This window comes from Leucopleurus acutus (assembly GCF_964270905.1).
Source record: "Leucopleurus acutus genome assembly, chromosome: 2".
Lineage (NCBI taxonomy): Eukaryota > Metazoa > Chordata > Mammalia > Artiodactyla > Delphinidae > Leucopleurus > Leucopleurus acutus.
The window spans coordinates 98,884,330-98,910,774 of record NC_139143.1 but is presented as its reverse complement, the minus strand read 5'-3'; the positions used below and the strand labels follow the sequence as shown (position 1 = coordinate 98,910,774).

Below are 26,445 nucleotides of genomic sequence, written 5' to 3'. Positions count from 1 at the left end.
TTAAGCATTTCTTGTATCTTCTCAATCTGTGCCTCCATTCTTTTTCCAAGCTCTTGGATCATCTTTACTATCATTACTCTGAATTCTTTTTCAGGTGGATTGTCTATTTCCACTTTACTTAGTTCTTCTGGGGTTTTATCTTGTTCCTTCATCTGAGACATATTCCTCTGCTGTCTCATTTTGTCTTTCTGTGATTGTGGTTTCTGTTCTGCAGGCTGCAGGGTTGTAGTTCTTCTGCTGTCTGCCCTCTGGTGGATGAGGCTGTCTAAGAGGCTTGTGCGGGCTTCCTGGTGGGAGGGACTGGTACCTGCCCACTGGTGGGTGGAGCTGGGTCTTCTCCCTTTGGTGGGCAGGGCCATGTCAGGGGGTGTGTTTACTGGGCAGCTGTTTATTCAGGAAGACTTTAAGCAGCTTGTCTGCTAATGGATGGGGCAGTGTTCCCGCCCTGTTGGTTGTTTGGCCTGAGGTATCCCAGCACTGGAGCCTACAGATTGTTGGGTGGGGCCAGGTCTTGGTGAGATAATGGCAGCCTTCAAGAGGACTCATGCCAATGAGTTTGTGAAACCTGCCACTACCAGTGTCCTTGTCCCTACAGTGAGCCAGAGCCACCCCTGCCTTCACAGGAGACCCTCTAATACTAGCAGGTAAGTCTGGCTCAGTCTCTTATGAGGTTACCACGTTTTTCCTTGGGTCCTGGTGCACATGAGATCCTGTGTGCACTCACCAAGAGTGGGGTTTCTGTTTCCCCCAGTCCTGTGGAACTGCTGTGATCAAATCCTGCTGGCCTTCAAAGACAGATTCTCTGGGGGCTCCCTCTCCTGTTGCCACACCTCCAAGCTGGGGAGCCTAATGTGGGGCTCAGAACTTTCACTCTTGTCGGAGAACTTCTGTGGTATAATTGTCTTCCAGTTAGTGAGTTGGCCACCTGGTGTGTATGGATTTGATTTTATTGTGATTGTGCCCTTCCTACTGTCTTGTTGTGGCTTCTTCTTTGTCTTTGGATGTAGAATATCTTTTTTAGTAGGTTCCAGCATTTTTTTGTTGGTGGTTGTTCAGTCGTTAGTTGTGATTCTGGTGTTTCCATAAGAAGGGGTGAGCATGTGTCCTTCTACCCTGCCATCTTGTCTCCTCTCATTATATATCTCCCATGAGGTTTTGATGTAGCAGTCTATATATATACAAGATTGTTTTAAGTTGTTGATCTCTTAATTTTAAATGCATTTCCAATATCCTGCATTTGTACTTTCCTTTTCTCATTATTGCTGGTTCTGATATCATATTTGTGCATGGATGACTTCCTACCTTTACTTTATGTTTGCCTTTACTGGTGAGCTTTCCCATTCATAATTTTCTTGATTTTAGTTGTGGCCTTTTCTGTAGAGAGAAGTTCTTTTGGCACTTTTTGCAAAGCTGGTCTGGTGGTGCTGAATTCTCTTAGCTTTTGCTTATCTGTAAAACTTTTGATTTCTCCATCAAACCTGAATGGGAGCCTTGCTGGGTAGGGTACTCTTGGTTTTAGGTTTTTCCCTTACATCATGTTAAATGTATTGTGCCACTCCCTTCTGGCCTGCAGAGTTTCTGCTTAAAAATCAGCTGATAACCATATCAGGGTTCCCTTGTATGTTATTTGTTGCTTTTAATATTTTTTGTCTTTAATTTTTGTCAGTTTGATTAATTTGTGTCTTGGCATGTACCTCCTTGGGTTTATCTTGTATGGGACTCTCTGTGCTTCCTGGATTTGATTGATGGTTTCCTTTCTCATGTTAGGGAAGATTTCAGCTATAATCTCTTCAAATATTATTTTCTCAGGCCCTTTCTCCCTCTCTTCTCCTTCTGGGTCTTTATCAATTTTAGATGTCAGGATGGAAAATCACTGTTTCTCCACTTATGCTCATGCCTTCATAGTGCTGCACCTCATTCTTTGTGTAACCTCTCCAAAGCTAAGTCATCATCTTACCCAGTTGTGTCATGTTGTCACGTTCGAAGAACATCTGACATCAAAAAACAAGTCCTTGGGCTTCCCTGGTGGTGCAGTGGTTGAGAGTCCGCCTGCTGATGCAGGGGACATGGGTTCATGCCCCGGTCCGGGAGGATCCCACATGCCGCGGAGCGGCTGGGCCCGTCCGTGTGCCATGGCTGCTGAGCCTGCGCGTCCGGAGCCTGTGCTCCGCAACATGAGAGGCCGCAGCAGTGAGAGGCCCGCGTACCGCAAAAAAAAAAAAAGTCCTCAAGTTTTTGTTTTGCTCAAACTTCTTTGTCTCTACCACAGATTTTTTCCAAATTCTCCAAGAGGATTATAAACCCCTCAGTGATACATTTTCAACACCATGTACTGTACATAATAATTTTTTCTATGGGGAGACATTCATCTTTCCCAAGCAGGCTCTCCACCCTCTTGGTCTAATCACCACTGCTTGCTCTCTAAGCCTGCTGAATTACTGTAGTCCTGGACATCCCTTTACTCTCATTTCCTAGATTCTGTATCTCCCTCTTTTTTGGTTTACTAGCTCATCCTTCAGATTCCTATAAATGAATACATGGGATTTAGTACTCAGAAGGCCTCACATCTATGAACATATTTTTATTTTACTTAATAATCCTTAATTCACAGTTTGGCTGGATATAGAATTATAGGTGAGAAATTATTTGCTTCTCAAATTTTAAGGCATCGCTCTACTGTTCTAACATCCAATTCAGTGCCATCTTGGTTTCCAAGTCTTTGTATGTAATCTGAATTTTTTTCTCCCTGGAAACTCTCAGATGCTTTGTTTTCTCTATGTAGCAAACTTTCATGTTAATATGTCTTTCAGTTATGTGCTGTACTAAATGTTCAATATTGTCCTTGGCCCTTGGTAGCATCTTTGATTTGGAGCCATATACCCTTCAGTTCTAAAAAAATTTTTTTTTGTTTGTTTTTTTTTTTTTTTGATAATTGTTCTCAGTTTCCCTTTCTGGAGTTCTAGTAAGTGAAGGCTGGACTTCTCAGGTCACTTGTCTACTCTATCTTTTTTTTTCTTTTTTAAAATTTATTTATTTATTTATTTTTGGCTGTGTTGGGTTTTCGTTTCTGTACAAGGGCTTTCTCTAGTTGCGGCAAGCAGGGGCCACTCTTCATCGCAGTGCGCGGGCCTCTCACTATCACGGCCTTTCTTGTTGCGGAGCACAGGCTCCAGACGTGCAGGCTCAGTAGTTGTGGCTCACAGGCCTAGTTGCTCCGCGGAACATGGGATCCTCCCAGACCAGGGCTCGAACCCGTGTCCCCTGCATTGGCAGGCAGATTCTCAATCACTGTGCCACCAGGGAAGCCCCCTACTCTATCTTTTCTCTCATATTATCTCTCTTTGATTTTCTGAAGGATTTACTCAACTTTATTTTCCAGTTTCTGTACTCAATACTTAACTAGAAGAGCTCTTTCTTATTATCTGATTGTTGCTTTTATAAAACATCCAGCTCACTTCTATGGATACATTGTCATCTCTTAATTCTGAGAATATAACTTGAAGGCTTCTTTCTTCTGCCCGTTCTAATGTCTGTAATTCTTCCAAGTTTCTTTTTCCTATTTATTCTTTACTTCAAGGCTTTTCTCAAATGCCTGGTTACTCCTTGTTGTCTGCTTATATTTAAGAGGAAGGGCATCCAAGCCAAGAACTGACTGGAAGCTCTGTGTGGAGGAAGCAAGGGAGGCTCATTGGGTGGGAACCTGATTGTTTGGCAAGAACCTTATGATGGGGCTGGATTTTAGATTTTTTATTTTGAGTCTATTCTGTTTCTTTAGAGAAAAATCTTCCAAATTCCTATCTGGATGCAAGAAGAGAGTAGTCCATGTGTGTGAGACACAGCTGTCACAGTACTGAAATTGAGCTACACAAAGGAACTGGGAATCATCATCAGTCTGTATATTGACTTTCCTTAATTTGACCCATCTGGTTTCAGTATTACAGCTCTCCCAATCTCTGCTGGTCCTGCTCTTTCCAAGTCTAGGCCCCATATGGCTTAATTTTTCCATGTAATATACATTCTAACTTATGTCTCCTGCTAAGGTAGGGAAAGGTAAGTTGCCTGACTACTTGGAGGATGAGGTAGGTTCCTTGGCATCTGTATCCTTTTCTTCATAAGGATTTTCAGACAGTTCCCCAGATTTAAGCCCCATGCCTCATCCCTGCCTTCATGACACCCCAAAACATAGATTGTTGAAGATAATCATCTTGAATTCTGTTTTATTTCACGGCCTATGAAAGAGATAAAGTTTACCTTATGGGAACAACTTGTTTTAAAATGTGGAAATAATAAATACACCATACAGTTGGTGTTATTCACTTTCTTAATGACTTGAGAACCACAGTGTAATTTTTCTCTAAACAGTTTAGTATTTCTAAAATTGAAGATTTCATTTTCTGATCATTTTGTTCCTTAGCAGAAGTCATTTCACATGAAACTGCCTGCTTAGTGTGAAGAAATTGTCCAAGTTGCTCAGAAAAGAAGAAAAAGTAATTATGAAATTATACTATATCTATTTCTTACTGTTTTCAAGGGTCTTCCCTCATCTGAACATCTTGATTTTTTTTTTATCAGTAGGAACGATACTTTTCTAACTGATCATATATTCAATAGAATTTTACATATTGGCAAGGGTACATTTTAAAACAAAGGGCTCAAAAACAAATCTCCTGTGCCCTGACTGGTTCCCAGGTACCTGATTGGTTTATTTCATAAAATCCATCACAGACGTAGAGAACAGACATGTGGACACAGGGGGAAGGGGAGGGTGGGATGAATTGGGCAATTAGGTTTGACATAAATACACTACCATGTGTAAAATACATAGCTAGTGGGAACCTGTGGTACAGCTCAGGGAGCTCAGCTTGGTGCTCTGTGATGACCTAGGTGGGTGGGATTGGGGGAGATGGGAGGGAGGTCCAAGAGGGAGGAGATATAGGTATGCATATAGCTGATTCACTTCGTTGTACACCAGAAACTAACACAACATTGTAAAGCAATTATACTCCAATTAAAAAAAAATACATCTAGTTTGTGGCTTTTAGTATTTCTCTAAAATCATTACTCTTGTAACTATTATGCCTACTTACATGAAAAATAGTAAAAGAGAAGGAAACTATCATCACACTCTCATGATTTCACCAGTCCTTGATGTTTTTCAGTTTGATCATCCATGCTATCAGCTCTATTCTCCAAACTTAATTTGTCAGGATTACAGTCTTTAATTCCACAAAAAGTAAGACCTCAAATTTATCTTAAACCAGGTAAACATGTAGCAAAGATTTCCAGTTCCATTACAGACCTGCTACAATTTCTCCAGCAAGCTCAGTGCTGAAGCCCAGAGAGGGATGTCAGAGAAAGCAGACAATGACCACAGAAGGCAGAAATTGCTGGGGAGGGAGAGCAAGACTGCTGAGGAGAGGATCTCATACTATGGACAATATATTCCTACAGTAACCCGGCATTTTTCATGCTTTGGTTATATAACAGAAAATGATCAGAATTTAAAATATCAAAGAACTCAGGTGTTAGCTACACCTGCAAACTGAACTAGTACTATATACTCTCAGAATATCTCATTTATATACATAACCTGATATCTAGTTTGTATACATATATTTCAATATCAAGAAAGTAAAAATAGATGCAGTCATTTTAAGAGGAGCCAAACTCAAAATTCAGGAAGCAAATATCAATAAGTAAATATGCCCATGTTTGTACTTTAACAGGTGGTGTGCCAATGTACAGACAGCATAACTTGGAATCCTGGCTGTACCATTTACTAGCTGGTTGGCCTTAACCTTTGTTTCCTCATCTGTAAAAATAATAAAAATAACCTTCCTTATACAGATGTTGGAAAAACAAAACAAAATGTGTAAAATACTAAGTACATACTAAATACCCAGAATATGTTAGTTATTATCATACAATGATTATAACTATTCTAGATTCTGAATAGTTTTTCCAGTTGAGGATATCATTTCCCCTTAAACTCATAATGTCTAAAAAATAATAATCACTATCTACTGCTTTCTTGTTTCTGTTAGTGATACTGCTAACCTCCAAGTGTTATGTGAGCTCCACAGAGACCTAAAACTTTAGACTTGGACACATCTTGTGCCTCCAATATTATGTGTTATAAAATGTATTTTTAGGATCTACTGTCCTTTCTGGGTTAAATTTTAGTTTCAGAAAATGGAATCATACCTTTTTTCTCAACTCCATGAAATTTACTCTTCTAAAATACAATATACATATTTGCCCATGTCCCATTCCTCTCTGTGGATGGTATAAACTTTGGATTTACAGCCAAGTACATGTGCTTGTACACACACATGCACCACTCTCTGATAAAGATATGGAAAGGTCAGCAATATATAAATTCATTATGGTGTTTTGTTGCATCTGAAAACAGCTTTAGCCAGGACAAATGGAAATGGAATGTAGTTTACTACTCCCTCATTTAAGGCGTCCTCGAGCTAAGAGTATGGTATTTCAACTCAGCTACATAAACATTTTTAATACTTACCAGGGTTGGCAAGAATAATCTACTGGTTTGGGCACCTAGGATGTAAAAAGGCAAAAATAGATTAAGTTTACTTAAGGGAAGCTTTTAGAAATCAATCATTAATTCAGTTCAGCTGACTCAGCTCTATAAAACCCTAGGTAGCACAGTCCTAGAATTATCCATTGGCAATATTATACAGAGCGAATCATAGTATATGTCAGATAAGTAGAAAATAATTCATTTCACTTTAATTCTTTCATTCATTTTACTGCCACTGTACCTCTAAAGGAAGAGATAACAGGAAAAATATGAATTGGAATCTTTTGGTATTTATTATCAAGGCAGTTTAATCCTATCATAGAAAATTAAAATGAAAATGTTAGGAAAACCAAATAGCACACTGCTTTCCCAATACACGGGGAAAACAGGCAAAATAAACAATATACACCTGATATAGACTCTTATTGTGTATCACAAATTTTAAACTCTGATTTAGAAGTCTACCAACTGGAAAACCGTTTATTTATGAAAAAGTCATAGGAAATACTCATTTTTCCCTTTTCTCCTATGGAGCTTTACAAAAGAGAAAAACTTTATTTTCCATGCAAATAAAGAAAGAAAAAGAAAACTTCTAGTTGCTGATTGCAATTAGAAAATGAGCAAAGCCAAAGAAGGCACACCAATATTCATAAAACAACAAATACAATTCATACTGTGTAATTTTCATGAATCACCTGAATCTTTGATGTATACATTCCATGTTATTCCTGGGCCTTTTAATACTGCGTGATGAAAAATACTGTTACCCTCACTTGTAACTGAGGTCTGGTTAATGTGAATATATCTCTAGCTATGTCCATTTTCATAATGGGCTGTTACTATTTTGACCTTCCAGGTTAAGAATTATTTGTAAAAAACTATCCTTCTGGTGAGAACATCTCTAAAGTTACTAATATTTAAATATTTTATCCTATGGATCACATTTTCAATTTCACCACTGTGTAAAATCCTGATACACAGATAACATATTGAAAGTAAATTATACCATTCAACTCCTGCGAATATTTTCTTATACCATTTTGTTTTCGCAAATAGAAATCAATCTTCAACAGTTTCCCTTTTAGTAAAATATACATGACCTCAGAAATCTGATGGGGAAAAAAGTGTTTTCCTCCTTCCCTCTACCTCTCTGTATTCTTCAAATGTATGCTTATTCCTAAACCTATCTCTCTCTTCCTGGAGAACGACAACAAAAAGAGAGAAAGAGGACAGAGCAGGTAAAGAGCTTCAACATATTTTGACTGGATTTTCTCAGCTGGGAAGGATCCACAAAAGTGAAGAGTGACATAAAATTCTAAAGTAGAACAGAGATTGAGGCTGTTCCATCCGGACGTGTCCTTCTGAAGCTTTTTCTCTCTTTGGTACATTCTGATGCGTGATGAGCCAGGACTGTCTTCTCAGCTGTGATCCCCATCATCAGAGTAGGATCCTGTCCTTTTCCATCTGACATGAGCCCTCCCCATTTCTATCATGTGTACTTTGGGCCCTCGTCTAGAGGAATATCTCATATATAAGGCTATAAACAATTCTGTTCTCATCTTTGACAGTTTTTCCCTAATGCCTTTTTCTGCCTTCATCATAGGCTGTTTACATTGTTAAAACTTCTGCTGTGGATGTAGCATTTAAAAAAAATTTCATTGGGAATATAGCATACATATAAAATTAAATATAAGATATATGCTTCTTCCCAAGTACATTTTATAAAAGCTAGATGAGACAGAAGTGAACTTTCTGTGTTTGTTAGGCTAGAAATGTCATTATTTCATCCTCATTGAGGAAAGATATATTTCTAATTTTCTTTCAAAACTTTGAGTATATTATTCTTACTCCTTCAAATATTGAAATTTCATTGTATAGAATTCCCATTCAGTTCTTTTTTATAGTTCTTATTTCTCTGCTGAGGTTTCCTGTCCATTCATTATAAACATACAGTTAACCCTTGAACAAAACGGGTTTGAATTGCATGGGTGCACTTATACGTGGATTTTTTTCAATAGTAAATACTACAATACAACACAATCTGCATTTGATTGAATCTATGAATGTGAAACCACAGATATGGAGGAACTGTGAATATAGAGGGGCGACTATAAGTTATAGGTGAATTTTCCACTGCTTGGAGGGTCAGCACCCTAATCCCTGCATGTTTCAGGGGCCAACTGTATTTTCCTTTATTTATGTCCTTGAGCACAGTTATAATAGCTACTTTAAAAATCCTTTCTTGCAAATTCTATCATTTGGGACATCTGAGGGTTGTTATCCTTTAATTGTCTTTTCTTTTGAGTGTGGTTCACGTTTTCCTGTTTTTTTGTATACTGAGTGATTTTAGATGGCCTCTTGGACGATTTGAATGATATGCTGTAGAGGCCCTGGATTCAGTTATGCTCCTACAAAGAGTGTGGTTTTTCTTAGAGCAGGCAGTTAACTTGTTTGAATTCCAACTGCAAACTCTGTCTTCCCTGTGGTAAGGGGCAACTGAATACTTCATTAAGTTCTTTTAGCCTAAGCTGAGCTACTTGAAGTCTGCACCACTCAGAGACTGAGGCAATGTTTATACACAGAATTTGAGGTTCTCCCTCACTCTTCTTTCCTTTCTAAGATTTCTTATCTCCCTTTCCAGACTGTGTTTGCTTCAAACTCCATATTCTGCCCTTCAAGCCAGTAATACTGTGAGGTTTCTATCTGTATTTCAGCCACCCTGCATGGTGCAGCCCAGTGTTTGTCCTTAAGCTAGCCTTAAAGCCAGGAAACTCACCTAGTATCATCCTTCTTCTGAATATCAAGTCCTCTCCTAGCCAGTATGTTCAGATAGTTGTTTTTGTAAAAAATATTTTGTCCAGAGTTTGTAGTTATTTTCTGCGGGAGGCTTGGTCCAATAGGAGCTACTTGACAATGACCAGAAGTGGAAACTCCTATTGTTTCCATTATTGCTGTTGTTAGCTATATGTCTAATCATCAACCCTTTATAGGTAATCTGTATTTTCTCTCAGGTTGGTTTTAATATTTTCTCTTTGTCTTTGATGTTCTGCAGTTTCACTAAAATGTATCTGGGTATTGATTAAGTTTAATATACTCTTCTTGACTATTAAGATTAGTTTTATCATAAATTCTGGAAAATTCTCAGCCATCATTTGAACATTGCTTTCCCACAATTATCTATATTCTCTCTCTCAATAGATGTATTTGAACTTTATCATTCCATTCTCTTACATTCTCTATCTCTTAATCTTTCTGGACTATTCACTGAGAAATTTATTTAGATTTTTCTTCCAATTTTCTGCCCAGCTGGGTCTCATACATCATGTAATGTTTCCATTGTTCCTCACTTCAATTGCTATATCTGATTCTTTTTGAAATATGCCCAAACAAGAGTGACTTGTTTTCCTTTTAAACTTTTACTCCCCCTTTTATTTCTTCAACCATATTAAACATACAATTTTGAACTTAGTATCTGATAATTCCACTACCTGTTGTCTTTGTGGGTCTAATTCTGCATTTTATTGTCTCTGCTGACTTTTGCTTAAGGTGGGTTTGTTTCCTCATAAATATAATTATTCCAAATTGTGAATTTATAATCCCTGGGACTTTATCAGTAGAAATCCTTTGAGGCGCCAATCTAGAGAGAATCTGTACTTGCACTGGGAACACAATCAATGTGGCATCATTTTATACTATGTTTCTTTTTAAAAATTTTATTTTATATTGGAGTATTGCTGACTAGCAATGTTGTATTAGTTTCAGGTATACAGCAGAGTGATTCAGTTATACATATACATATACATCATATACATATACAAGTTCTTTCCCCATTTAGGTTATTACAGAATGTTGAGCAGAGTTCCCTATGTTATACAGTAGGTCCATGTTGGTTTTCTGTTTTAAATGTAGCAGTGTGTAAATGTCAATTCCAAACTCCCAATCTATGCCTCCCCCGCACCGCTCCCCCCGGTAACCATAAATTCATCCTCTACCTCTGTGAGACTGTTTCTGTTTTGTAAATAAGTTCATTTGTATCATTTTTTTAGATTCCGCATATAAGCGATATCATATAATATTTGTCTTTCTCTGTTTTACTTCACTTAGTATGATAATCTCCAGGTCCATCCATGTTGCTGCAAATGGCATTATTTCATTGTTTTTAATGGCTGAGTAATATTCCATTGTATATATATACCACATTTTCTTTATCCATTCATCTGTCAGTGGACATTTAGGTTGCCTCCATGTCTTGGCTATTGTAAATATTGCAACAATGAATATTGGGGTGCATGTATCCTTTTGAACCATGGTTTTCTCTGGATATGTGCTCAGGAGTGGGATTGCTGGATCATATGGTAGCTCTATTTCTAGCTTTTTAAGGAACCTCCATACTGTTCTCCATAGTGGATGTACCAATTTACATACCCACCAAGAGTGTAGGAGGGTTCCCTTTTCTCCACACCCCTTCCAGCATTTATTGTTTGTAGACTTTTTGATGATGGCCATTCTGACTGGTGTGAGGTGATGTCTCATTGTAGTTTTGATTTGCATTTCTCTAATAATTACTGATGTTGAGCATCTTTGGATGTACCTCTTGGCCATCTGTGTATCTTCTTTGGAGAAATGTCTATTTAGGTCTTCTGCCCGTTTTTTGATTGGGTGATTTGTTTTTTGTTTTTTTTTTATTTAGCTGCATAAAGTGTTTATTTTGGAGACTAATCCCTTATTGGTTGCATCATTTGCAAATATTTTCTCCCATTCTGTGGGTTGTCTTTTTGTTTTGCTTATGGTTTCCTTTGCTGTGCAGAAGATTTTGAGTTTAACTAGGTCACATTTGTTTGTTTTCATTTCTATTACTCTAAAAGATGGATTGAAAAAGATATTGCTGCAATTTATGTCAAAGAGTGTTCTGCCTGTATTTTCCTCTAAGAGTTTTATAGAGTTTATAGTTTTTAGGTCTTTGATCCATTTTGAGTTTATTTTTGTAAATGGCATTAAAGAATGTTCTAATTTCATTTTTTTACATGTAGCTGTCCAGTTATCCCAGCACCATTTATTGAAGAGACTGTCTTTTCTCCACTCTATGGTCTTACCTCCTTTGTCATAGACTAATTGACCATAGGAATGTGGGTTTACTTCTGGGCTTTCTATACTATTCCATTGATCTATATTTCTGTTTTTGTGCTAGCACCATACTCTTTTGATGACTGTAGCTTTATAGTATAGCCTGAAGTTAGGGAGCCTGATTCTTCCAGCTCCGTTTTTCTTCTGAAGATTGCTTTGGCTATTTGGGGTCTTTTGTATCTCCATACAAATTAAAAAAAAAATTGTTCTAGTTCTGTGAAAAATGCCATTGGTAATTTGATAGGGATTGCACTGAATCTGTAGATTGCCTTGGGTAGTACAGTCATTTTGACAATATTGATTCTTCCAATCCAAGAACATGGTATGTCTCTCCATCTGTTTGTGTCATCTTTGATTTCTTTCATCAGTGTCTTATAGTTTTCAGAGTACATGTCTTTTGCCTCCTTAGGTAGGTTTATTCCTAGGTATTTTATTATTTTTGATGCGATGGTAAATGGAATTGTTTCTTTAATTTCTTTTTCTGATCTTTTGTTGTTAGTGTATAGAAATGCAACAGATTTCTGTGTATTAATTTTGTATCCTGCAACTTTACTGAATTCATTGATGAGTTCTAGTAGTTCTCTGGTAGCACCTTTAGGATTTTCCACGTATAGTATGATGCCATCTGCAAACGGTGACAGTTTTACTTCTTCCTTTCCAATTTGGATTCATTTTATTTTATTTTTCCTCTCTCATTGCTGTGGCTAGGATTTCCAAAACTATGTTGAATAAAAGTGGCAAGAGTGGATATCCTTGTCTTGTTCCTTATCTTAGAGGGAATGCTTTCAGCTTTTCCTCATTGAGTAATGATGCTAGCTGTCACATATGGCCTTTACTACATAGAAGGCATCCACACTGGTCCTTTCATATTTTCTATTTCCTTGTGGTTCAGTCTTGGGAGATTGTAGCTTTCTAAGGATTTGTCCATTTCTTCTAGATTATCCATTTTATTGGCATATAGTTGCTTATGATGCTTTGTATAGTCTCTCATGATGCTTTGTATTTCTGTGGTGTCAGTTGTAACTTCTTTTTCATTTGTAATTTTATTGATCTGAGCCCCTTCCCTTTTTTTCTTGATGAGTCTTGCTAAAGGTTTATCTATTTTGTTTAACTTTTCACAGAATCAGCTTATAGCTTCATTGATCTTTACTATTGTTTTTTATCTCTATTGCATTTATTTCTGCTCTGATCTTTAGGATTTCTTTCCTTCTATGAACTTTGGGTTTTGTTCTTCTCTCTCTAGTTGCTGTAGGTGTAAGCTTAGTGTGTTTATTTGAGATTTTTCTTGTTTCCTGAGGTAAGACTGTATTGCTATAAACTTTCCTCTTAGAACTGCTTTTGCTGTGTCCCATAGGTTTTGGATCATCATGCTTTCATTTTTATCTGTGTCTTGGTATTTTTTGATTTCCTCTCTGATTTCTTCAGTGATTCATTGGTTGTTTAGTAGCATATTGTTTAGCTTCCACGTGTTCATGGTTTTTTACAGTTTTTTTCCTGGTAGTTGATTTCTAATCTCATAGTGTTGTGGTTGGAAAAGATGCTTGATGTGATTTCAATTTTCTTAAATTTACTGAGGCTCACTTTGTGGCCCAGCAGGTGATCAATCCTGGAGAATGTTCCATGTGCACTTGAGAAGAATGTGTATTCTGCTGCTTTTGGATGGAATGCTCTTTAATATCAATTAAGTCCATCTGGTCTAATGTGTCATTTAAGACCTGTGTTTCCTTATTGATTTTCTGTCTGAATGATCTGTCCACTGTCAAAAGTGGGGTGTTAAAGTCCTCCCCTATTATTGTGTTACTGTTGATTTCTCCTTTTATAGCTATTAATATTTGCCTCATATATTTGGGTATATATATATGTTTATAATTGTTATATCTTCTTCTTCGATTGATCCTTGCTCATTATGTAGTGTCCTTCTTTGTCTCTTGCAATAGTCTTTATTTTAAAGTCTATTTTGTTTTATATGAGTATTGCTACTCCAGCTTTCTTTTGATTTCCATTTTCATGAAATACCTTTTTCAGTCCCCTTACTTTCAGTCTGTATGTGTCCCCTAGAGCTGAAGTGGTTCTATTGTAGACAGCATATATATGGATCTTGTTTCTGTATCCATTCAGCCAGTCTGTGTCTTTTGTTTGCAACATTTAATTCATTTATGTTTAAGGTAATTATTGATATGTATGTTCTACTATGTTTCTAGCTTAGTATTATTTAGGTCACAAAGCTAGTATGAATTCCAACCCCCCATGTGGGTGGTTTTTGGATCTAAAGTTAAGAATTCTTAGGGGAGAGAGACTTTTTTTTCTGTTCCCCACCAAGATCCAAGACAAAGATAGGCATATCTTCTCCTGTGGGATAGTTTTCTTCTTGTTCACCCACTGAGGGCTTTGCGATTCACAGAGAGACACCCAAGTTTGCACTGTGCTTTAGCTCTAGGCTTTCTCTCCAGTAACCATATTGCCAGAAATGAAATTGTCTCCTGTGTTTTTCCTCCTTCTGCTTAGCTTCATTCACCTAACTTAACCTACAACCAACAAATGAATCTATAATTTCATTAAATAAAGCAGTAAAAATTTAATAGCTATTTATTAACTTTAAGCTATAAAAACAATCATATTTAGTTGGTAGTCCTACCCATAATTATGTGTTCCTCTACAACTCTTTATTAGCTAAAATTGTAAGCACATTTCTTTTTCTAGTAACTAACCAGATCACAAAATATCATTCAGTATTATCCTATAAGCTGATTTAATTAATATCTTCCATTGTTAATTACCTACATTTAGTTAGGAACTTTTGTTTGCTTTTTCACTTCTTTGTTCATTCATACAACAAAAATTTATTAAATACCTACTATGTGCCATACTATTCCTAAAATAAAACTTCAAATGCTCATTCTATGCTATATTCAAGGAGCTGTGAAAAGAAAACAGTTCATGGTACATGAAATGCTTAATAGTTTTTTTTTTATTGGAGTATAATTGCTTTACAGTGTTGTTAATTTTTGCTGTACAATGAAGTGAATCAGCTATATGTATACATATATCCCCTCACTTTTGGGCCTCCCTCCCCTACCCCCCCATCTCACCCATCTAGGTCATCACAGAACACCAAGCTGAGCTCCCTGTGCTAGGTTCCCAAAATCTTAATGTTAATTTTCTGCTATGTGCCTACATATAAATATCAGTTCTTTAAGCATAGGAAGCCTTAATCTTATTCATATAAATGACAGAAAACTAGCTAAAGAATCATTTTTGCTTATCTAATTAAATGAGAGTGGTATGAAATTTCAATAATTGTTTTCAAGATTACAACATAACCTGAATAATATGTGGCATTAGATCATAGAACCAACAGAAATAGCAAGAGCTTTTTTTTTTTTTTTTGATTCCCTTTGCTTTTGAAATTAATTAAGCTTGAATGAGTGGAGTAAATTATTCTTCAGACTACATCTGAGGTTAAGGATGGCAGACATTCGCATTTATAATATTAAAAAGAATGTTCAGTTTAGAAAACTGGGAAGGACTGAAATAAGGCAAGCAGAATAGTTTAAGAAGGTTTTTTTCCCCACAAACCAATAACTCCATCGTATTAGTAAAATAATTTCCTTTAATTAGAGTTAAGAACTTGAAAAGTGTCACAGAAAAATCTACCCCAAACACCAAATTACGATGATAAAATAACATCACCCTAAACGGAAATTTATAAATTTCATAAAGCATCAGAGAGTATATTTTATGTTATATTCATCCATAATAATATTTGAGTAAATATTCATTCTTCTTGTATCTGCCTAACATGTTTGATGTTTTCAGAAAATGTCATTACAACACTAAATAAACAGTTATGACAAACTAAAGCACAGAAAAATATATTAAGAGATTTGACTGAAGAATCTGCGGACATTCATACTTTCTAGCAGGCTTTCAAACACACTAGTTGAAGTGCAATCTCTCTGTAACCCAAAGTGACTGGAAATATATTAGACCATACCATTCTTACCTCAGAGGGAAAAGGGAAGTTTGTACAATACATCTGATCAGTAGCTTTAGTTTATTCCTTCTAAAACCTTATAAAAATGTTAATTTTGTAAATTATACTAAGTAAAATTTTCCTGTTGCAATGTATTCCCTTAACATTGTTTTTTTTTTGCGGTAGCGGGCCTCTCGCTGTTGTGGCCTCTCCCGTTGCGGAGCACAGGCTCCGGACGCGCAGGCTCAGCGGCCATGGCTCACGGACCCAGCTGCTCCGTGGCATGTGGGATCTTCCCGGACCGGGGCACGAACCCGTGTCCCCTGCATCGGCAGGCGGACTCTCAACCACTGCGCCACCAGGGAAGCCCCTTCCCTTAACATTTAAAAATATTTCCTGACAATGGAATCACCATAATCTTGGAATATGTTATTAATAAGAAAATATTAATAGAATTAATGAGGGGCCAGACCAGTATCCTTTGTACTTTCTTGACAATTCATTATAGCATCAAAAAACAAAGTAGAAAGAAATAAAATACTCACACATGGGCAAGGCTTGACAGCATCACTCGGAAAATATCCAACCTCTCCAGATGTTAAATTTCTACCCTAAATTAGAAAAAAAAGATGCCAGTTTTGAGAACAAATTTACTATAATGATGATCCCATAGCAGTAGATGCATAATGTTGTCAGTTGGGATCCTCAGAATTACTTCCACATTGTATCCAGTCCTAAGCATTAACTGACTATGGCTCAGGAAGGGAAGCATAAGCAGAAAGGTTTTAAAATTGTTAAACTTTACATATGGCTTCATATCACGATTATAAAATAAGAATTCAAGTTTGACTTTCCAATCTACCATTCAATTTTGTTAACTTCACACCCCTCAATCCTATAATAGAGATAATAGCATACTATATCTTTCAAATTTATATTCATAAATACAAGTAGATCACATTGGTTTTGTGTAAGCTCATAATTAATTAGGATATTGGTATCCCTAACAGAACTCATGAGAATGTTCCTCCAACAGGATGAGACATTTCAAGACACGTGGAAATGGAAAACAGAACATAATATGACATTTTAGATGATTTTCAAATTTAGGAGAAAGAAACAGGATATTGATTAAGGGAAAGGGACAGTTAAGATGTTGGAAGAAAGGATTAGGACTCAAAACGCCATTGTAAATGAGAAAAGAGGGAAGGAATTAACAATAAGAAATGAATTTATTCTTGGAGACCTTTGGTCAAATTCCTCTTTAAAACAATCTCATGACACAATTGTTTCCCTTTTCTAGAAAGACAAACTGTACTCAAAACATACTGCAGCAGGGCCTCCCTGGTGGCGCAGTGGTTGAGAGTCCGCCTGCCGATGCAGGGCACACGGGTTCGTGCCCCGGTCCGGGAAGATCCCACATGCCGCGGAGCGGCTGGGCCCGTGAGCCATGGCCCCTGAGCCTGCGCGTCCGGAGCCTGTGCTCCGCGACGGGAGAGGCCACAACAGTGAGAGGCCCGCGTACCGCAAAAACAAAAAAAAAACATATGGCAACAATAAGCACATGTAATTAAAAAGTTCTTGTGAGATTATTTCTCCTTGTCTAGATATTGGGCTTGTTTTTATTTGCCATTTAACCATTGTTGCTTCTCAGTAGCTCAGATGAATAAGTTGCATTATAATTGAATGCTACATGCTCTATTATTTTTGACAAAGAGTAACAAAAAACGATCAGAAAACATCTCCCTCTTGAAGCAGTATCGCTTTGTTCCCACAGATCTTGGCTATGAGTTTGTGGAGGAAATTTTAAAAAGTGGGAATCTAGAATTCAAGACAATGATGAGGAGGAAGACGAGGAGAAAAGGGAAGACGGGGGAGGGGAGAGTGGGAGAGAGAGAAGGTAAGTGGAGCAGAAAAGGGGGAAGAGTCAGAGGTATGGGGAAAAGGGGGGGGGGGGAAAGAGAAGAGGAAAGGGTGGGGTTAGGATAGAAGGAGATCAATTACATAACCAAGCAAGGAGAAGATAATAATTTTGGCCAGGTTCTCAAACCACATTGCACTTGCATATTAGGGAAAAGGTAAGTGAACAAGTGGGGTATTCATTCATTTAGTCAACAAATACAGTATCTCATGTTTGGTTAGACACTGAGAAAAATGCAAAAATTCATAAAACAGTTCTTGTTTTCCCCTGTATTTTCAGAAGATATGTATACACCTAATTATAATACAAAATAGAAAGGGCTAAATACTGAAAGAGGTACAGGAGATGCTATGGAAATTCAAAAGCTAAACTGAGTATTGGGGGTTTGCCAGAAAGCTACATGGAAGAGGGGGCACATGAATGTAAAATGTGCAGGGTTTAAACAAATAGAGATGGAAATGGAGAACATTCTGAAAACAAAATACATCATGAGAAAGGCATGGGGCTAGGAAATTACAGGATGTGCATGGGAAATGCAAATCGTTCCCTTTAAATGGAGTCTAATAATGAGTAACACTTATTGTACCCCTAACTGTATGCTAGATACTGCCCTGAGTGTTTCATTTAATCCTTATAATAATCCTTTGTCGTAGGTCCAACTACTATCCCTATTTTAAAGGTGAGAAAAATGAGACATAGAGGAGTTAAGTGATTTGACCATGATCACAGAGCCAGTAAGTGACAGAACCAGAATTCAAATTCAATTGTTCTAACTTCAGAGTTTTGCACTGCTTCTCGCTACAGTGTAAGACTCATAAAAGGGCACAGTAGAAAGAAAGCTAAAAGGTACTAAGGAACCAGTTTGACAGTGATATCTGAATTTATCATTGGCCATGGGGTTTCAATAAAGGGGTTATATTATATTTTAGAAGAACTAACCTGGCATCAGTATGCAAGCTGGCTTATAGATGGGCATGACTTTGTAGGTGAGAATAACATTAAAGAAATGGTGTCATAGAAAGGGAAGGAGGTCTGGAGGAAGGGAAACAGGTGCTAGAGACATCATTTAACTACAGTGTTTGGGACCTGCCTATGGATTAGATATGGGAAGAGAAGACTATGGGAGTTAAAGATTGGGGGAAAAGTCAAGGATGGAGGTGATCCATCCAGATAACACAGATTTAGATGGCAGTCATATAGAGGGGAACCTTGAAATCATAGGAGCAATAATGTTGTGGAAGGAAATGTAGACAGAAGAAAACAATACTTAGAGAAATTAGTCTAATTAGAAGGCAGGAAGGAACCGCCAGGAGGGAGGAGAATCAGACACTGGAGTGTGATGGCAGCACAGTAACTATAAGGTTTGAAGGAAATGTTCCTTTCATTCAACTGTATTTACTGAGTGCTTTTTGGTGCTTTATTTTAAGCATGGCACTGAGATACAAGTAAGTAAGTATAATATTTGGGGACTATATGACTAGCTAGACCCTTATATAAATATAAATGCACCATGATGCTACTTGAGTAGAAAATATAAGGGTGTGCAGGTGGGAACCATGTACTGACCGAGGCTCATAAGTGAAAAGGGTGATTGTTTTAAAGTAAAATAAGACCTCTGAGAGTACACCAAAGGAGGTAAGTCTGTTTTTCAGGGGAAAGGCCTAAGCAAGAGCTTTATAATGGTTTTTTAAAACCTATATTTGAAGCTGTATCAACAAATTGGAAAACTTTGGCAATTATAAGAACGGTGAACTGTCAATTCCTATCCTTCATCAGAAAAAGAACAAAAGGTCTTACTCTATTGAATGCAGAGTTCGGGAAGAGCAGTGATATTCCGTGACAGTGCATTTAACACTATTGGAGAACTCCCAGGAGAAGGAATTTTTCCCACTAAGCAGACTACTAACATCATTCTGAATTTTTTCCTTAATGAAATGTCCTAGCAGTGCAGGCTACATTTCCTTAATGGTCACAGGCATCCCTTAGATGACAAAGAGGTGAGAAAGAATTTAACATAACAGACAGATAGATGAATAAGGTCACATTTCCTCACTAATTTCTATGAGATGTCAGTTTCAGCTATGGGAAATAATATGTGCTATACTTAATGATTTTCCACTTATAAGGCAGTAGCCATCCTACAACATTTGGAAGATTAAAAAACAAAGTAGTGTGTAGGTGGGGTGTCTTTGGTTCCCTGGTGTTTGTGTGTGTGCTGTGCATTGATCATTCATTAATACTAATGGGCGGAGCAGCTATCAATCTCCTACGCATGGATGGAACTGCAGACTGTAGCTATGAAATCAACCATTTTCAAAGGCAATGATTTTGTACACTTTATGTGATCTATTTATGAAATTTTTACTAACCTTGATAAGAGACATGTAGCTGAATTTCCTTTTTCTTTACTTTTCCTGTGTGGGCATTTTATTCCGGGTCAGATAATCAACTTGTCATTCCTTTTATGCCTATTACAAATGCCAGAGATAGGGAGTCTTCTTTTCGTTATCCTCCTGTCTGATGTTTGTTTTTGTGAGTCCCTTAACATCTTCAAGGTCAACTTGAAAACATTTACAGTTATGTGTCATCTGATGTACCATACAGTGCTATCTTCATATGCATTTAGTCTACAGGGCATTCTCTACGTTATGTGATGGGACTTTTGTAAATCTAACAGTATAGTTTGGGTCATTATGAAAATATTCTCTTTGGAAAGTACCTGAGAGAATAGGTTATGGGCTGTATATGGTAAGAAAAGATGCACCTTTATAGCTTTCATTAAATGTTGCAGACATAAAACAATATTAAATTATAATTCATAAAATAATCCCTTTTTTCCTGAAAAGCAAGTTGCTTCCTGTATAAAAATGAATCAAACAGAAAATCGACAACTATCTCTGAAATTCCTGAATGTCACAAATATAAATGCATATTCAGACATTTATTCCTAACTGACCTTTGGTTATAACGATTTTTCATTTTTCTTCAATAAGAAACTACAGGGACTCAATGAATTAAAACTACTTAGAAATGCTGGTAGAAATGATATTTACAATCTACCTATATGGAGAAAAGCATTAATGTATGCTAGAATGGCAGAGCTAAAACTGCATTTTTAAACTCATAAACAAGGATGGCTGAAAATGATAGAAAATATCCTCCAAAAATCTTAATCGTAAATTGCTTGGCTCCTAACTTTGTACAAAGGAGAAAAAATTGCTTTAAGAAAAATACAGAGTGTCTTTTCCCTGTGGCTCATTTATCCCCTTAATACCACCTGCACTGGAGCTTTAATGCACTCCTGGAATAGCACTGAACAATTTGAAACAGATGTGGAAAGCTGAATGTGAAAGGGACAGATTAATGGTTATTTATGAAAGATTGGAAGTTCTCCCAAGTTACAATGCCCTAAACACTTTCAATGTATGCATGATGGTGCTGTGGAGATTACTAAGCGATTTATCACACATGGGTAAGGGCCAGAGCAACTGTCACTCTGGCCAGTCACTCTCTCACTGTCAGAAATACACAGTCTGCCATGGGGGGCGGCGGAGGGGAGATGTACAGGGTGGCCATGAATTATGGGAATACAGGTGAATATACAAATTAATTGACTGAATGGATGGATAGCTTTTAGCAAGCACTACTTTGGGAATTATTCTGACCGGCTTCTTTTTTTTTTATTCTTCACTTTTTGTGAGTACGTGAAATGGAACCAAAGGACCAGAAAAGGAGAGAAGACCACGACAAAGAACCTGTCTGAAATTGGCCTTTGGTAAGGAATGATCTCTGATCATAGTTGCAGCCACACTGTAACCAGTGTCATCAGTTAGATATACAGCAGTGTTAGTTGTTGGAAAACAGAAAAAGGCAGTATCAGACAGCAGGGATGTGGCATCAGAAGAGCTCATTCTCTTCCCAGCTCTGCTATAAAAATCTGTGCAACTGCAGGCAAGCCTCAATGATAAGGAAGAGGATAAGATCTGCCACACAGACCTCACCAGGGTGTTACAAGGATCAAAGAATTAACATATGTGAAAGCACTTGGTAAATGCCAAAAAATCCCTATTCTTTGTTTTTTCCTACAATATTGCTTTTTGATTTATCTCAATTTTTTTTACTCCTAAATTTTCATTTTTTTTGGTTGGCCTATTCACATGTCATTAAAATAGAAATACCTGGTTCTGCGTATAATCCCACCATCTTTCTTATTTATATTTATGCAAGTTTGCTAAGCCACAAGTAACAGGCTCTCATATGTTTCACCTGAATAGGAATTAATTGCATTGCAGACAGTCCATTTCTTTATCTCAATGCTTTCTTGCTAGTACACACATTTTTTTCATTGTTAATTGCTTCTTGTATGTTGAGTAAGGTAAGAAACACATTTTTCTACACGTGAACACCATGAAAATTTGCCAAACGTAATTGCATATGGTTATACTGAATGGTCCTAACAGTGAATTCCAAAATATTCGTGCACACACACAAAGGAACAAAACCATAAACCATGTGCTTTTACCATTTCTCAGTCAAAAGAGAACAGGGTCTTTAACTTTTGTCCAACGTATAAACAGTAAACACAAGGTTTTTCAGAAGGCTGTATGAAACTCACATTCCTGGTATAGTTCATCTGTAGGTAAGTGGCTGTCATAAGCTTAGAATTCTGAATAACTCTAAAAAAACTTGCATCTTGATCTAGGATCTTTGAAATTAAATTTATCTTCACTTTGTAAAGGTTTATAATTGCATCGAGTCATCAAAATATGTGACAAAGGCCTCTTTTATATTTGATGGTTTTTCCAATGCACACAAAATAGTTTATGTTTACTATATCTGAAATTTTGGCAGACAAAAGTGTCAAAAACTACAAAAGAAAAGAATTGTGAAATGTACGCTAAGAAAAACCCACTAAAAAGCCATAAGCTGTATTTCTACACTTATTAGATGTGAGATGAATATAAAAGCAGAATGAGACTTGAGACTGCAGTATATTTTTCTTGCTATCCAAAAAATGTATTCTGTGAGGTTCTTGGATTTCTCCAGCAGGGAAGGGAACTCTATAGTTATGGGTGTCTTGAGGCTTTTTCTCCAGCTTCTCACTGGCTAAGACACTATACTATACACAGTGCAATCTTGAATCAAAATCTTATAACTGATGAAAGAAAAATCAACAAGCAAAAAACCAATCTGCATGTAGGTAAGCCAAATCCTAAGTGGTTACTCAGCACAAAATCTGGAAAGAAAAACACAGTTCTACCACATCTTGGAAGAAATCCTATTTGGGGAGAGGCCACATAGTCCCCAAAATAAATCAGGATTACCAAAGGTCCAAAATATAGATATTTGTTTTTCTACTCCTAACAGACAATTGATGAATGTTTTCCTATCCTTGGTGATTTTAATTTTAAGTAATCACAAAGGAAGTATTCTGAGTAATAGCACCTTACAGATTATATGCTCATGGCAGCATTAGGCATTTTTAAAGAAATTACTCTTCTACTAAGGACAGAATTAGTATTTTAATGAAAAGTGTATTGGCTTCTTTATTTACACTATGCTAGGTACCAGGAGATTAAAAATGAATAACATGGCTACTATCTTCAAGGATCCCATTCAGATCATGTCTTAACTAGCTTTTGATTTGGTTATTTCCATAGAGTTTTACAGAATTTTGGATCAGAAATAAAACTTTTGTGGTAATATTGATAATTTGATAGGTATAGAGAATCAGGAACCCAGTATTCTCTTCCTGGCTTTCAGATCTTCAGTAAGTCATTTAATCATTCTTGGCTTCAATATTCTCACCTGTAAAATGACAGACTTTGAACCATGAATTTCTGAGGTCTCTTTTACTACTAAAGTTCTTTGTTTATCTGATCATGTTTCCCAAGTCCCTACAGTTCTCTGGTCAGTTACTGTTACTAAGAAATATCTGAGCTACAGACTCTTAATTACGGAAACTACGTGTCAGTAATTTAATCTGGTTGTACTTATAGAAGAGAAGACCATTTCAGGTCCTTAATGACTTTCATTCTAACTCAGTGTGAAGTCTTCCGTTTTCCAGGGTACACAGGATTGACTTGTTAGGAATGACATTCCTTCATTCATTCTTTAGGAATTCACATTACCATGAATAATTAAAATTCAATATATGTTATAATCTGATAAATTACTTGGCCCAAAGCCTTAAGGGTATGCACACGTGCACACTCTATTGAAACCCTTCACAGTATCAAATCAATTGCAGATTGATGGCCCATGGAAGGTATTCTGTGCTTGACACAAACTTGTAGTAATTATGACAGAACATAGCTTATATGGTGGTAAAATAATAGAAGAAAAAGGACCAGAACAGATTTCCTCAGAACTTTTTCCTTAATAATGTTACTCTCTGTTTGGAAAAGAAGAGGTAATACTTTGCTGTTGGAACTTTTACTTAGACAGCAGAGACTTCATCTAGTCATATTATAACCTACATTTTGCCCTGTCCCAAATGTAGGTTATAATGGGAAACACGGGAAAAGTACCAGGAAGAACTGTTAATCAAAAATGCCTGTCTTGAGAGTTAACAATTAGGACCTCACCCACTTTGTCAGGAGGTTTGCCAATTCCCACAATACAGTCTGTACACTTGGAAGCATTCCTGCAAACTCAGTTTATGATCTATTCAATCAAAGCCAGTTGGCAGTTACCCAGGGAAGATGATTCTTATAGGCCTTTACTAATGTCTATTATCTTCCATAATCATCTCTCCCGGGCCTCTCTTGTTCTATTACAGCCACATTCTGCCTTTATCTACTTTCCTGTAATTAGGGACCCTGATTTAGCTCAATATTTTGAGGTAAACACCTGTCAAAATAAAGATCTCATAATTACAGGACATACTTATACCAAATCAGCCTCTACTCTTTTCACACAGCTTCTAATCTTCTAATGCACAATTTCAATTCTGCCTTGGTTTCTCCTAGTTTTACACAAGGGATGAGCAGGTGGTGAGAGGCAGTGTAGAAGCCAAGCCAAGATCACCTGAGGAACACCTGGAAACTGCTCCAGTACTGCCTAAAAAGGTATCGCTGTCATGGTAAAAACCAAGTTTCAGATTTCACAAAGAAATGCCCTGGAGTAGGAATCTGCCCTAGGAAAAACAGTTCCCAGAGATGTTTACTCTCTGGTGTATAACGTCAAAGTGATGAGTCTTTTGGTATCAGGAATCAAGTTTTCTTAACAAAAGAGATATGATTCTTTCAGAAATACTTCTTTTGTGCTCTGTTTGCCTCTGATGATGATGCAGTCTGACACTCGAATTTTAGATCAGGAGAAAAAATGCATAGTTTTAGAAAATTCTATTGTAGCTAATATTCTTGTGTGGTCTAGAAGGAATCAGAAAAGTCCCCTCCTTATTTAGGGCAAAGGAAAAGAATACTTTGAAGTGACTTGACAACTAAAGTAGCAGGCAGAGATGTTGGGAGGAAAGATCCACTAATTCCCCTCCACTTACCTCCCTTCTTTGGACATCAGAGGGTGTCTGGGTCAGGTCCTGTGTTATAGGACAGATGGCTTAAGCACAAAAGGTCAACAGCTCCCACAAGTAAGCACACCATTCCCTAAAGCAAAGTTTCTTTTCTGTAAACCCCTGTCCCTCTGTTTCCTTCCCACTCCTTGAGGTATCTAAGGCCTTCCTGGTCCAAACCTGCTGTGAAGAAAGGGCTCATGATTTTATCCTGTTTATGTCAACTATGTCCTTTAGAATTTATCATTTGTGATTTTATGTCTAATTATGAAGTAAAAAGTTTAATATCTAACTAAAGAAATTTCAAGAATTGGGTATCAGAATTGGGTGAGCAGAGTGGTCTTCTATGAGCCTGTGTATATTAGCAGGACTCTTCATATTAAATGTGGGGAAGATGAAATTTTAAGCTTTTTAGAAACCAAACTGATACTCATTTTCCCACTTCTGAAAAATGAAGCTCTTTCAAAAATCATTAACAATGATATTTCAAATCAAAATCTTTCAAAATCATTAACAATTACACCAAAATATACTTTTTCTCCTTTTCAATTTTCTTTCAAGTTTACTTCCTATTTCCTATGATTTTTACAACACCAACATGCTTGTGAGTCATTTAAATATTAAAATCCCCATTTTATAGATAAAGAACTTGAGGACACAAGGTTAAATAGCTTTAAGACTATTCTGAGAGAACAAAGATACATTTAAATCTGACAAGATGAGTGAATACTTTTATGGTTTTCCAAATAACAGCATAAAGTGTAATTTGAGTTAATAAACAATGAATTTGAAAACTTGTAAATAACATATGTGTTATGGAAATAGGAGCTCTAACCAGTTATTCATTTTAAACCCATGGACTGAATGCCTCTTTTATTCTAGGCATTAGAGATGAAGATGCGAAAGCCATGGTTCTTACCTTTCTGGAGTGCTCTAACTGGACAGGGAGACAGATGAATAAACCATTAGGATACAGTATGATGAGTTACAAGATAGAAGTCCTTTTGGTTCAGATAATGTGACCCCCAAATTGAGTCTTGATGGTAAAGAAGGATTTATCTAAGAGAATGTGGGTAGAGGGGAAATTTCAGGCAGAAGGTAAAATATATGCCAGCGACTGAAGGTTTGAGAAAACATGTCTCCTATGAAAAAGATGCCTTCAATTGAACCCTCCAATTTTTTCCAAGTTAGAATGAGAAAAAATGCACCTGTAAAAAAAAATCACCTGGATTGTTCGTTTGAACACAAATAAATACAGCAGTCATGTGGGAAGCAAAAGTTCTGACAAGGTAAACTAAGACAAGGGTCAACTTGCTGCAGTCACTACCACTGTGTCTTGAGGGCTCAGACGGTGGTAAAGGGGGATTTAA

The 26,445-nt window shown here is 36.9% G+C and overlaps 1 protein-coding gene across 3 annotated transcripts in view; it reads right to left on the bottom strand.

The window, feature by feature from the left end:
• The window catches only part of VAV3 (vav guanine nucleotide exchange factor 3), a gene marked incomplete at its 5' end in the record, with an annotated part of 392,829 nt that overhangs the window by 32,474 nt on the left and 333,910 nt on the right, over positions 1–26,445 (bottom strand). For all 3 annotated transcript variants that reach the window (XM_082833520.1, XM_082833521.1, XM_082833522.1), the window contains 2 exons: positions 6,527–6,561; positions 16,187–16,252. In XM_082833520.1, coding sequence (XP_082689646.1) covers positions 6,527–6,561; positions 16,187–16,252 — 101 coding nt within the window. The remainder of the gene's footprint in view (positions 1–6,526; positions 6,562–16,186; positions 16,253–26,445) is intronic.